The sequence below is a fragment of the Trematomus bernacchii genome, unplaced genomic scaffold, assembly GCF_902827165.1.
Source record: "Trematomus bernacchii unplaced genomic scaffold, fTreBer1.1, whole genome shotgun sequence".
NCBI lineage: Eukaryota > Metazoa > Chordata > Actinopteri > Perciformes > Nototheniidae > Trematomus > Trematomus bernacchii.
The window spans coordinates 2,878,374-2,893,399 of NW_022987851.1; the positions used below are offsets into that span (position 1 = coordinate 2,878,374).

The window sequence follows — 15,026 nt, forward strand, 5'->3', positions numbered from 1 at the left end:
TACCACCAAATGACATCATGAGAGTACTAGACAGAGAAAGTGAGTGCTCGAAATAGACAGTAAGTTTAGGAAGGTGAACTTTCAATTTATTTGGCTGATACTAATATTTGATATGAATATTGATAAAGAATACCAATTGTTTTGAGGTTTGACATTGCAACGTTAGAAAAAAACAAAAACAAATGAAATCCTACTTTTCAGATACTTTTATTACCAACTAAGGCCTTTTTTATAGATAAATGAATTCAATGACATAAGACCTTAAGGATCCATGGTAACTGAGTATAATAGAGGTTTGACCCTATTCATCACACCATAATCAGTTTGTGAAACTGAAATGCTGCTTAAAGGACCTGTCATCTTGTCAAAATACTTTCCATTCACAATAATAATTATAATAAATTGCAATTCAGAGTAAAGAATGGGAATAAGGCTACCAGCAGACTAAATAAACTACGGAGTGTGTGAAGGTGTAAATGTAGAAATAGGATGTACAAAATAAAAAAGAGGCTGTACAATATCATTTATGATTATTAATGCTAATTTGATTAAACATGCTTTTATAAGAGAATATGCATCATGTGAGCACAATCTAAAATAAATAACATAGCTCTTAAATGTGGTTGTAAACATATACAGGCTGCATTAACAGCTAATAGTTCACCACCGGCAATTGTTTTAGAGAACAAATTGTTTAACGAAGTTGCAATGAATGAAATAAGCAAAACCAATTACGATACAGTGAACCTGTTTCTGGGATACTGGGACTATTGCCTACTTTGCACCGATTGGTCCGTTTCACATGAGCCAATTTCTGATGTTGGCAAACAGAAATCTTAAATAGGTGTACCTGGCAGTCCACAGTGCCTCCCAGGCTGTCAGCAGTAGGGGGCTGGAGCAGCTCCCACGTCCCCCCCTTGTCGAAAGTGATGACTGATCGCATGTTGTCCTCGTTGAGCGAGCCGTTGATGAGCGTGGCGATGAAGACTCCTCGCAGCCCGTCCACACGGTGCAGGTCTGCAAAGGGCTCGTTGGCAAAGTACCTGAAACACAGGGGCAGAGGGGGCAGAGGGGGACAGTTGATGAAGTCGTCTTTAATGTCCTACAGTTGTTGCTATAACTGCAGACAAGGAAGAAGGAATAAACAACTTATAATAAATCCCCATAAAATACATTTGTATGTATTTTTCATTTTAAGTATATAGTGTGTTACTGTTTTGGAAGAGCCTGAGACTCAAAAGAGGCTTTGCTGTAGTGTGTTATATAGGTTGTTGTGCATGTAAAGGGTCTGCAAAGGCAACAAGTTCCTTCCAGGGGGAGTTTCTCTCTCACACACTCCCCCCCCCCCCCATGCCTGAAAGGCCTCCATTGGACTCCTTTGTTTACTTCCGTAACATAATGACATCACGTCCATTGGCTAGAGCTCCAACACATTGTACGTGATAGGCTAAGGGGCGGGAACAGTAGAGGCTCAAAATAGAAATATGAACCTAAACATTTACAGAATTTGTGTAACAACTAGGCTTTAGCTTTTTTGAATAAGACAATACACTCATTGAATCGTATATCTTATTTATGAAACTAGTATTTTTAAGTTGCCCCATACATGTCCCTTTCACTTGGCTCACTAACACTGGAGGGTAAACGCAAGTAGACATAGTGCATCTGTATTATAGAGCTGTAGAGATAACTTAGCACAAAGCAGAGAGAGGTAAACAGGAAGCTTCAACAGCATTACCCAGAAATGATGTAAGAGAGCTGCATACAAACACACAAACACACACACTTTCACCCACAGGATGCTGTAGGATTAGATGAACAGAAGGTACACTTCATTTCATTATCAGAAGACAGTGTCAGATACAAAGGGAGAATCAACATTGGGAGGCAAACACCTGAGCCTGCACTGTGACCGCCTCTGACAAAACAACACAGGAGCTTCCTGATGTGATTATAGAGGAGCAGAAACACAATGAGAGGTCAGACAGAGTTGTGGAGTCAGATCAATAGATTCCCTTTTATTAGATAAAGAGGAATTACTCGTTGTTGTTTACAAAGACTCACTGTTATCAGACCTTTGTAGGGAGAAACTAGACGTTTCACTGTCAGTGTCTAAGGTTGCTATGGGAACTACTCTATTACTAGAAAACCCGCAGACTGTGCTTAATATTTACCAGACGTAAACACCGGGCTCATTTGTATGCGTCTGTACAAATGGCTTGAGCGTGTGATCCAATTCTTAAACAAAGGCAAAATGCGTAAAAACATTATATTTATAGAACTAAATAAATATTAAGCATGACATTTCATCTTTACCAAGGAGCTAGTTTAACAAAACAACCCTGACTAATGCTTTCTCTGGAGATTTCAAATGTATCACACGCTTTCATCAGCAGAAGAAATTTGCTCAGTTGTCATGAAAATTGATTTGCTGGCTGAGTTACTGACAGTCCATTTTGATCTGATGGGAAACGAGTCCATTATAGTCTCTTTAGTCTCTCTCAAAATTCTTGCAGTGACTTGGACCCTAACCAAAATATAGCTTGTCGTCTTTAAAACATGCATAATGCACACAGCTGATCCAAGGCTGATTTCCCTACCTGACAACATAAATACAGAATAACCTGTAGTTTTATTCATATACAGTAAATAAGTAAAATCTACAAACAAACTGACAACCCTTATGCAAAACCAGGACACACACAACCACAAAAAGCCATACTAGACAGATAATAAACTGTTATAATACTAGTGGACATATTATGCTCAATTGTTTTGTTTCATATTTGTATTTTGAGCCTCTACTGTGACATGTCTCCATGCTTTAATGTTCAAAAAGTTCTTTATTTTTCTCATACTGCCTGTGCTGCAGCACCTCTTTTCACCCTCTGTCTGAAACCAGAGCCCAGTCTGCTCTGATTGGTTAGCTGCTCAGCCTTGTTTTGATTAGTCAACCACTTAGAGATGTCCCACCCCTTAGCCTTTCATGTACAATCTGTTGCAGCGCTAGCCAATAGAAGTGCAAGTGTTACATAGTGATGTCATTATGTTAGGTAAATTAACAACGGAGGCGTTTCAGGCAAGGGGGGGGAGAGTGTGTGGCAGAAAACTCCCTCTGGAGGGAACACAGGGATTTTGCAGAGCATTTACATGCAAAAAAACCTGTTTAACACACTATAGGAAGTGACCAATAATACTATATACCAGGGGTGTGAAACTCAATTTAATCGCGGGCCACATCAGCATTATGGCTGCACTCAAAGGGCCGGTTGTAACTTTAAGACTATATAAAAATACATATATAAAAGGAAGTGACATTTCCAAAAAAAGTAACATTTAAAAAAAAAAGAGTCAAATTCTAAGAAAAAGGCAAATTCTAAGAAAAAAGGCATATTTAGAAGAAAAAAAGTCAAATTCTGAGAAAAAAAAGTAGTTGTAGTTTATGGGCAACGTGCTTCTGTAAATCATCATGTAACCGTATAATCATGTAACCGTATAATAAAGATATAATATTCTTTGCAAGCTCTTGTGGGGCCACAGAAAATGAAGTCACGGGCCGGATTTGGCCCCCGGGCCTTGAGTTTGACACCCCTACTATATACTTTTTAATGAAAGCTATGTGTGTTGCTTCAAAAGCTCTCAATATTGTTCCCACAGACTAGTTCCCTAAACCATATTGAGAAACAAGGAACTGGAAGCCTCCCAGATATTGCTGTGCGACATGGAGACATTTTAATATTGAGATGTCTTTGACCAAATTCCTTATACCAATATTGCGCCAAAGATTTAAAGGTGACTAGCGTGCTTTAAAAAAAAAAAGATCTCTCTCTCTCAGGTGTGTGCTGTTCAGCCGCAATACGTAATTAAAACTTTCCAAGCCAATGAAAATAATTGCTTTGGGATTGCTTCTGACAGCCCTTGTGTCCAACTTGGGTTGCCCTCGTAAAATCAATCTGCGCACTGTTGATAAATCGGCCCTACCCTTGCTCAGACAACCAGAAAGAGCTTGGTGTAAATCTGCTGCTCTTTGCCTTGAAAGGGAGACCATACATCTGATGCCACCCTGTGAAGCCAGCAGCTGTGGGCAGACCCAGGAGATTAGGAGGATTATATATCACATCTGGCATGGGAATAATTCAGGATCCCCAAAGAGAGCAGTGGAAAATAGCTATGGACAAGAAGTTGGCTGATAAAGTGTCCCTGACAAAGGTTTTTCTTCTATGTGTGCTTTGTCAAATTAATGATAAGTTCTCACTTTACTTTTGTCTTCAAACCAGACCAACAGGTTTACTGCATCCATCAGCCTCATATTTGTTGCACTTGTTAGACTTTTCTTTAGCGGCCTATATTTGTGACATGAGCAGAAAAAGCTCTGCGTTGACGTTTAATTCCTGTGGAGAGATCGGTGCCAATACACTAGACGGAAGCGTTGACCGCAGCATCTCAATGCTCTACGTTGTCACCCAGCACTGCTCAATCAGATAACAGCTGTATGTAGCGCACAAGCTACAGTAGCAAGGAAGGTAACCATAGAAAGAAAAATGAACTGGCTGTTTTCACCGCAAGGCTTTTATCATTTGAATGCAGCTTTAATGTGTCTTAGAGGTCCTATTTTTGTGGTTTTACCTTTCCTAATGTGTGTTATAGGTTTTTGTGCAAATGTAAATGGTCTGCTAAGATTTTCTCTACCACACACTCTGAAACGCCTCCATTGGACTCCTTTGTTTACTTTAGTAACATAGTGACGTCACTATGTAACACTCGGGCTTCTATTGGCTAGCGCTCCAACACATTGTACGTGATAGGCTAAGGGTTGGGACATCTCAGAGCAGTTGGCCAATCAAAACAGAGCCTGCCAGCTAAGTAATCAGAGCAGACTGGTTTCGGACAGGGTGAAAAGAGTCACAGTCGAGGCACAAAATACAAATATGAACCTGAAAATGAGCAAAACAGGGCCCCTTTAAACTACTGTATGTCTGTGAGTGGTGTGTGTGTGTGTGTGTGTGTGTGTGTGTGTGTGCGCGTGTGTGTGTGCAATACCTGATCAGTGTGTTGCTGCCAGAGCCCTCAGGACTGTAGTACAGAACATTCTCCAGAGACAGAGAGAAGGACAGGCCCTGTGTGTCCGAGATGTAGAGGTGTGTGACGTTGTTCAGGTGATTCACACACACAAACACTTGGTCCTCTGACGCATCTGCTATGTAGTACTCCTGTTAGGACAAGAAGAAGATGGGAGGGGGGTCATCTTTAGACTGAGGATGCAATATGACTGGAAACAATGTGAAAAGATTTCGGAAACAAAAATTCTGCTGTATACATTGTGATGTAGTGTAGGTGGTTCCTCCATCAGAATGAAGATATCCTTTGTGCATATTTTTTTTTAAATGGGAGCCACAGTGTTCATATTTAGTTTGCTTATTACAACTACTGCAGAGAGTGCTAAAACAGACAGGAGTTAGGAGGAGCGTTTGACACTGGCTCGAGAATTATCCCATTGGCAAATGCATACAAACTTTGGGGACCACTATCTTGACAATCAGGTTAACTCATGGATCTAACACCTTTTAAATCTGCATATTCTGCAAAAACACAAGCTCTTTGTACAATGTTCTGTTGACATACAAAAACACAGAAAATCTTAAGCATGAAGGTATTTTTCCCGTTAGGTTAACACATCTTAAGGTCCAGTCATTAAGATTTAGCGGCAGTAGCTCAAACTTAAGAGACTTGGCTTTGGGACCAAAGGGTCGCCGGTTCACGTCCCGATAGAAACAAAAATAAGGAATGTGGACTGGTAGCTTGGAGAGGTGCCAGTTCACTTCCTGGGCATTGCCGAGGCATCGAACCAACTGTTTCCTGGGGTTGGAAAAACTGATGATCTGTATGCTCTGACAATTCCAGTGGTTACTTTACTTAAGTAAACATAGAAGTACCAGAGATAAGAATACTCTGTTACAAGTAGAAGTCTACTCAACTCAATAAAGGACATATACTTGAAGTACCGAAAGTAAAAGTACTAAGCACATTTGCTCATTTCAGAATAATATATATAATACATTTTGATTATTATTATCAATGCATTAATATGTTTCTCAAAGCTGGTAAAGGTGGAACTCATTTTATTATTTTATTGACTGCTGGGTAGCTTGTGAATTTACTCCAGGTGTAACTCAAGTCTTATTTGAGTGTTGACTATGTATTCAATTAGTAATCCAAATCTGCAAAGTAACTTAAGGTATTAAATAAATGTAGTGGGGTAGAAGTACAAAGTAAAAAACTAATTAAAATACTCAAGTAAAGTACAAGTACCTCAGAATTGTACTTAAGTACAGTCCTTTGCAGATGTACTTAGTAACTCGACTTCATTGGACAATTGCTCACTCACTGTGTTTTATATGTATGTAGGTATTCATATGTATAGGTCCTGTGCATGTGTGTGTACTGTGTATGATAACAGTGAACAACGGAATTTCCCGTTGGGGAAAAATAAAGGGACTTCTTCTAACGTTGTTTTCAGATAAACGCACATACATACATCTATACATACATTTTTGCGCCGTTACACAACAACAAAAGAGTTTGGTGTGTTTTGAAGTAGCGTTGGATTATGGGAGTTGGTGTCAATTCCGATTCGATACCCAGAAATACTTCATCTTTAGTTCCTCATTTGGCCGGTTGATCCAGTTTTCATTAGTTGTTCATCAATTGAATGACTGCAGCATTAGATGTAAAAGAAACTCACTGTGATTGGATGTCGGGTCATAAACTGGGCTGCTTTCATTGGCTGGCGGTTGTAGGAGACCCAGAGCTGGACAGATGAAGGTGCATGGCTGCCAAACTGTTTCTGGAGAGGCAGAGGACACAGAGACAGAGAAAGCACAGTCAGAAAACTCATCATGTATGTCAAACCCTTGAACATTTCAGAGGCAGCCAATCTGCTGTGATCTGTTTGGTAACTCAGCAACTCCAACTTGGAATTGGCATACAGGCTTCATCTGTCAATGAAGAAGGAATTCAATGAGTTAGCACAAATGTTGGTGGCCACAGCTACTCAAAATATTTGTTGAAATGTTAAATCAGGCATCTAAAAATCTCAAACATCGTTGTACAGTGCGGTCACCAGAGGTTGTGGATAAGGACAAGTGACTTTGGTTATCTGGACTATCCTGATGATGTTTTCCTGTCTTCATGGCCCTACAGTGCTTGACAGCTAAGTCAGAAAACATTAAAAGTCCAGAGACTAAGAAAGACTCCCAGTGGGGTACAAAAATCTGTGTGTACTGTATCTGTGTGTGTGTCTTGGAAGGATTTATTTCCATCCTTGACTGCCTAAAACCCCCCCAGTCTCCAGCAAAGCATTTCAGGCTTTTCAATTCAGTCTATTGATTTATCTAGCGTAGTGCCCACATCGACTGTGTGGTGTGATGTGAAAGCAAAGCAGCAACTACACTGAAACACTAGGAGGGAATGGAGAGAGAGGAAAATAAGGGTTAAGGTCTATAAGGTATACAATAATGTAAAATACAAGCCAATATGCCTTCTGATATGTAAGGAACAGTTGTCTATAGGACTATATTCTCTTCACACGTTATACTTTAATCAAGGTTTTCAGGTCAGTGTAATTTGTGAGTCGAGAGGGAAAATTAGACATAGAGGAGAATGTCAACTATGTATTTTCACATGTAAGTGGTATGGTGATTATACCATATATTTTCCCACTGAAACCCCAGATTGCCTTGCAATGGTAACAGTAAATGGCCACACATTCCACTGTGCTCATATTCTCTCAAGCTGATCCTCTCTAAACGCTCACTGTTTTCTCAAAATTAGATTTGGCTTCAGGGCCTCAGATCAACGCAGCCTGATGGCAAACAGACACAATCACATTATTGTTAATTGTAATAGTAATAAGTAATAAACAACTCGTAAATATAAAATTACCTAAAATTACCTGAAATAAACTAAATGTAGACATGCTAAGGAATGTTAATGGAAATAAATACGCACTTCCCAACTCTGAGATCTCAACTTTTTGATATAACAATTGTTATTAAACCAGATGAAACCAATGAGATAAGGGACACTTGCAATGTTGATCTGGCCATAGAGGCTAGTCTGCTGTTGTGAAAACAATAAACTATAAAACAATTTATATAAAAGGTCAGAGTAATAACTGATGTCCATGGATCATCAGAAGAGGTTGAATATAGATAGATGCCTAACAAAAAGAGACAACAAGACATGAATAAATGACTAACATTTTGTGGAAAAAGAAAACAGCAGACCTTTGTTTGAAACCATAAAGATTTCAAAGGATACAGAAAACATTGAAAGCTGATGAATCCATCAGGGACACAATATCTTTATGCTAACCCACGTCTAAAGATAAATGTCTGAACAACGCAGCTGTGTTACAGGAGTTCAACAGGGCTCAATACTGGGCCCCCGCATCTTTTCCTTTTCTACAAGGATGCTTGGTTCTCTCGTCCCTTTGCACGGCTCCTATTAACACTCATTTTACCTTGCTAGGTTCTTTTCAAGCTTGCTTTGAAGGGTGGCCATTCCTAGCAGATATAAACATATACACATGTTATGTTAATGAAAAAATATATATCCTTTACAAAACAACTTACTTTCCTCATCTATCCTATGTATCTAGTAATGTATAGCATTGTTTTTGGGCTAAATTACATTTATATTTAAGAGGTATTATTATTATTATTATTATATTTTATAGATGCGCCGGTGAAGATGGCCGCATCGTCTTTGTGCTCCTCTCCAACTTTGCCCATTTTCGTATTTTGTACATATTTATTTTACTTTTGCCGTTTTACTTTTAACATGGTTCGCAACATGCTAGCCGACCGCACCTACTCTGCCATACAATATAGCAGAGAGGAACTTCTTCAATTGCGAAACTTCGTGGACAAAAATAACCCTCCGACAGACAATGGAGATTCACCATGGCTACCTGTTGCTGTTCTACCTGAGAGACGCAAGAAGAAGACAAAGCGCGGATGCCGGGCCGGGTTGCTGGTCAGACTGAGGAAACGAGAGAATCGGCCCCCTCTTCCGAGTATTCTTCTGGCTAATGTTCAATCCATTGAAAATAAGCTAGATGAACTCAGAAGCCGGATTGCTTTTCAACGGGACATTAAGAACTGTAACGTGTTAATTCTCACTGAGACTTGGCTCAACCCCGCTATCCCGGACTCCGCCATTGTCCCTGATGGATTGTCTATTTTTCGTCAGGACCGGACTGCTAACTCGGGGAAAAGTAAGGGAGGCGGTGTGTGTGTAATGACTAACAACAACTGGTGCTCAGATGTGAAGATTATTGCATCGGACTGTTCCACACATCTAGAGCACCTCATGATCTCATGCAGGGCCTTCCATCTGCCGAGGGAATTCACATCTGTTGTGATAACAGCAGTGTATGTCCCCCCGCAGCCACTCGCCGACAACAACACGGCACTCGATCAGCTGTTTGGGATTATTGATAAGACCGAGACTTCACGGCCAGATGCGGCGTTCGTTGTGGCCGGAGATTTCAACACCGCCAACATGAAGAAGGTTTTGCCAAAATATTACCAACACATCAGCTGCCCGACGCGCGGGGCAAACATACTGGACCATGTTTATTCCCCTTTCCGGAATGGATATAAGGCTCTCCCTCGCCCTCCCTTCGGCAAATCAGACCATATCTCACTACTGTTGTTGCCTGCGTACAAGCAGAAACTTAAAAGGGACAGACCGATAACAAGGACAGTACAACGATGGAGCGTGGAGTCAGATGCAGCACTGCAGGATTGCTTTGCATCTACGGATTGGAGTGTGTTTGAGGACAATAACATCAACACACACACGGACACTGTCATCTGCTACATTGGGAAATGCATCGATGACGTGGTACCGAAGGTTTCTGTACGGACATTCCCAAATCAAAAGCCCTGGATAAACTCCGATGTGCGCTGCAAGCTGAAAGCGCGCACTATCGCGCACAGAGCTGGTGATTTGGAGGAGTACAGGAAGTCTAGGTATGATCTCCGGAGAGCAATTAAAAATGCAAAGAGACAGTACAAAGAGAAGGTGGAATCTGACTTCAAAGGCTGTAACACTAGGAATATGTGGGCGGGACTAAGGACAATGACTGACTACAAAGGAGCAGCGGGGGGTGCTGCGGGAGTGTCTGCGTGCGCATCTCTCCCAGATGAGCTGAACAGTTTTTTTGCACGCTTTGAGAGCAGCCGGGCTGTGGAGGTACAGAGGGACCAAGAGCCCTGCCCTTTTGTTTTAAATAGGGCAGATGTGTGTAAATCCTTTAAAAGGGTTAACCCACACAAGGCTCCTGGACCTGATGGCATCCCTGGCCGTGTTCTCAGGGTGTGTGCAGTTCAGCTGGCAGAGGTGTTCACAGACATCTTCAACAGGTCCCTGCTGCAGTCTGTAGTCCCCACATGCTTCAAACATTCCACTATCGTTCCTGTCCCGAAAAAGACAATCATCACCTGCCCCAACGACTACCGCCCAGTAGCACTCACCTCCACCATAATGAAGTGCTTTGAGTGGTTAGTCAAATCATTCATCACCTCCTCCCTCCCTGAATCTCTGGACCCCCTGCAGTTTGCCTACAGAGCAAACAGGTCCACATACGACGCCATAGCCCTCACCCTCCACACTGCCCTCTCACACCTGGACCCGAAGAACAGGAACACATATGTGAGAATGCTGTTCATTGACTACAGTTCAGCATTCAATACCATTGTGCCCTCCAAGCTGGCCATCAAGCTCAGAGACCTCGGGCTCAACAGCGCCCTCTGTGACTGGATCCTGAACTTCCTGACGGGCAGACCCCAGGCAGTGCGGGTGGGAAACATCACATCCTCCACCCTGATTCTAAACACCGGTGCCCCTCAAGGCTGCGTGCTCAGCCCTCTCCTCTACTCCCTGTTCACCCACGACTGTGTGGCCACACACAGCTCCAACACCATCGTGAAGTTTGCTGATGACACGACCGTCATCGGCCAGATCACAGACGATGACGAGACGGCGTACAGAGAGGAGGTCGAAAACCTGACATCTTGGTGCCAGGATAACAACCTCCATCTCAACGTCAGCAAAACCAAGGAGCTGATTGTGGATTACAGGAAGCAGCAGGGAGAGGGACACGCCCCCATCGCCATCAATGGGACTACGGTGGAGAGAGTCAAAAGCTTCAGGTTCCTTGGGGTCCACATCACTGAGGACCTGACATGGTCTCTTCACACCACCACCATCACCAAGAAAGCTCGACAGTGGCTCTTCTTCCTCCGCAGGTTGAGGAGGTTCAAAATGGATTCCAGGATACTCTGCAACTTCTACAGGTGCACGATAGAGAGTATCCTGACTGGCAGCATGACGGCCTGGTACGGCAGCTGCACCGACCTCGATCGTAAGGCTTTACAGAGGGTGGTGAAAACTGCACAGCACATCACCAGGACGGAGCTGCCATCCATGGAGGACCTTTACTCCCAGCGGCTCAGGAAGAAATCACTACGGATTATCAAAGACCCCCATCACCCCAGCCACAAACTGTTCTTTCTGTTGCCGTCTGGCATACGTTACCGCAGCATCCTGGCAAGGACAAGAAGATTCGGAGACAGTTTCTTCCCGCGGGCAGTGAGACTGTTAAAAAATTGAACTGTTCAAACATTCATCTGCTACTCAGTAGTATGTATCTAATACCTAATATATATATATCATTCAAATAACTTGTATATAGACTCGTACTGCACTATTCCACATCATCACTTTATTTTATTTTATAACTATTTTTCTTTTTGTATTGCTCTTGCTCTTATTGTTGTTATGTTATTATGTTGCATTGTTGGAGAAGCCTGTGACATAAGATTTTCAACTACATAATTACTCTGTAGCTATGTCAGATTGACAATAAAGAACCTTGAACCTTGAACCTATTATTTAGGGATATGGTGGTTCATTGTAGTCTTACACCAGTGTTTCGCAAACTTTTTCATACCAAGGACCACTTAACCAATAAAAAAACACTGGCGGACCACCTAACTCCACAAATATCCAAAATCACATCATTTTTCTAGAACCGATTATAAATCGCCTGAAAATGATACAAACAAGTGGCAACATGTGTGATGAAGGTGTTGCACTGGGCTATATCATGCAATCGAAACTTAAGCTCGCTCCATTGCGGAGATATTCCCGCAAGAGTGCGGAAAACTCAAATTTATTTATTTATTTCAAATGTGACATTTTACCAATATACTCACGGACCACTAGGGGGCGCTCACGGACCACCAGTGGTCCTCTGACCACACTTTGAGAAGCACTGTCTTACACAGTTTGAATTTTTTTTTTAAATCACACGAAACCTGCAAAGAATGATATTCCTATATTAATAATGAATGAATGAATGATTGTGTGTCACAGAATAACTATGCATTTTAGATCATTTTAAAAGGAGCATTATAGCATCTTTCAGCTCATTGTTTTGGGTTTAATGCCCCCAACTGCTCTATATTTGTTGATATACTTTCAACAGCAGCAAGCGTTCAGTGAAAGAGCTGTGATAAAACCAATGACCACTCTCTGCCCAGCACTATATATCAGACAGACAGATGGTGAACACAGTGCAACATTTAGCAGCTAAAGAGCAAGATTTGTATAAGGAGTTTGATGAGACAAAAACAGAGCTAAAAGAGAGTAAATAATATTTTCAGGTGGACAGAAAACTTCAACAAATTCATGCAGAGTTGTTCTGAAATTTGTTTGATGTATAAATCACTCTTTGCAGGCCCATTTTTTATATCGACTTTATAAGACTTAAATCCACAACCCAGACTTTTTAATGAGTTGCTTACACTGACATTGTAAAACTAGGGAGGGGCAGAAGGGGAATTTAGGTTAAAAAGATAGGTGGAAAAGATACTTTACTTCCTTCAGTTTCATTTAGAATGAGAAAAATAAATACTTTCTCTTTGAAGAAACAATAGAATAGCAGCAATAGCAAGTGTCAATGTGGTAACATGGAGTTCTAAACAGCAAAGCTCTTACCAAAACACAGATGAGGAGAGGGCCAGGAATTTGTCTGTGGTATTCACTAAACCGTGTTGTTTTAAAAAAAACTGCTAGTAAGCAAGAGCTTCAGAAGGGAGTACTGTTGCACTTTGTATGGAGGAATAATTATTCCTCCAATCTGTACTTCCTGTTTTCTTCTCCGTCTGTCCCAGACTTTCTTTGCACAGAAACTGATCTAGATGAGAAGTACTATGGCTTAAAGATAACTGCTAAGATAAGAAGGCATTATAAATGTCCCCATTACATCTATTAGGCCGGTTATCTTACTCCAGTCCCCCTGATGGGACCAAAGGCTGCATATTTAAAGTCTGATTAGCACTCCATTCCTTAAGATCCTTAAGATGTTTTTATATAAAACCCTCAATTTCTGGCTCTTTAATTAGCTTAAACAGCTTGGCACTGCCAAAAGCACAATATTTCATTATTCTAATCCAATTAGTGCAAACCAAAGACAGAAAAATGAAAGAAAGTAACTAAGACCCCATTTACACGCAAACGCAAACGAAACGCAAACGAACCGAATACGATATCAAAAAAGTCTTCCGTTCACATGAGACCGCTCGAAAGCGCTGGAGACGCTGTAGTACATATGCCAGGCCTGTAAGTGGCGCTGTACTTCTGCCACAAAATACACCAAAAGCAGCGAAGAAGACCCCGAGCATGGTTGCCCTTCTGTTTATGCCCCGCGATGTATTTAGCAACATGTAGTTCATGTAATTCTCCATGTCCACTTGTTGCTGATGGTTGTGGTAGAGGAGCTGTAGATTTTGCACTAACATCTGTAGCATGGTCAGTAGCAGTAGCACTAGCAGTAGCTACTGACCATGCTAAAGGGGGTGGGGGGGGCTGGGGGGCTGGGGTGCTAGCGAACTGTCAACTGGGGGGGAGCCTCGCTGCGGGGATACGGCGGACCTCTGTCGGTGCAACTTCAATGATGCCTTTTAAAAACATAAAAAATTAAGGGCGGTGACGGCCGTCAGCGAATCGAGCCGGCCCTTGACGACCGGCTGTTCTGTGATTCTCCAGATTCTACAGATGGCCAGTCCGCGGAGGGTGGAAAATACATACCGGAAGTAAAAAAAGACGTGCAACGGGACGGTGTTCCCAAGGGAAACAAAACTTTAAATATTAAATGAAACAATCTCATCTCTTAAAATTCACAACTTATTATGAATTTAACATTCACAAACTTATAATTATGTATTCACATGTTTAACTCTGTTACATATGCACGCAACGAACAGAAGAGCGTAGGACAGAATTAGGAGGGAATTCCGTCTCGTAGCGTTTGTGCACCGTTTTGAAATGCCGCTCTAAATTACCCTTCTTCGGTAAAGCCACGCTCGCATTGCAGATGAGACAGATGGACTTTGAATTGGAATAAACAAAACAAATATTAACCTCCCACTCGGAGTGAAAATGATATATTTTAGGCTTTTTCGCGTTTCCGTTACGGCCTCGTGTGAACGAACGGCTGTACGAAAGAGAAAAGTAGCGGATACAACCATTTGCGCTCTCGTGTAAACAGCACCTAAAAGGATTATTCATGGTAAAACAAATATAGATAGCTCTGCTAGCAGCTCCTACTTGCCTTTGTTCATACACAACTTTTAGGAAGCTTTCATGCCCCTGAGTGATCCATTTCATTCTTAAATGTAGCATTAAAGAACAAGCTTGTATTTTTGTATTGCAATATATATTACCTTAAATTATATTGCAATCTCAGTTGTTTATAACATAAAGCAGTACATTAGTACATTAGTATTAATGTAGCACAATATGGGAGTGAAGCTAGATGTGGATAGGCAGAAGGTTTTAAAATTCACTATGTCCAACTCTTAACTTTTATTTTTAGTTCAGAATGACGCTAACGTTGTACACTTCGGTAGCTAGCAAAAATTATGCTAAGAGACAAAAACACAATAACCAGCAAA

At 41.4% G+C, this 15,026-nt stretch overlaps 1 protein-coding gene across 2 annotated transcripts in view; it reads right to left on the reverse strand.

Annotated features, from left to right (window-relative positions):
• The window catches only part of sorl1 (sortilin-related receptor, L(DLR class) A repeats containing), a 102,705-nt gene that overhangs the window by 46,385 nt on the left and 41,294 nt on the right, over positions 1-15,026 (reverse strand). For both annotated transcript variants that reach the window (XM_034113378.1, XM_034113377.1), the window contains exons 7-9: positions 6,743-6,844; positions 5,041-5,210; positions 851-1,043 (exon numbers count right to left, since the gene is read on the reverse strand). In XM_034113378.1, the coding sequence (XP_033969269.1) occupies positions 851-1,043; positions 5,041-5,210; positions 6,743-6,844 (465 nt within the window). The remainder of the gene's footprint in view (positions 1-850; positions 1,044-5,040; positions 5,211-6,742; positions 6,845-15,026) is intronic.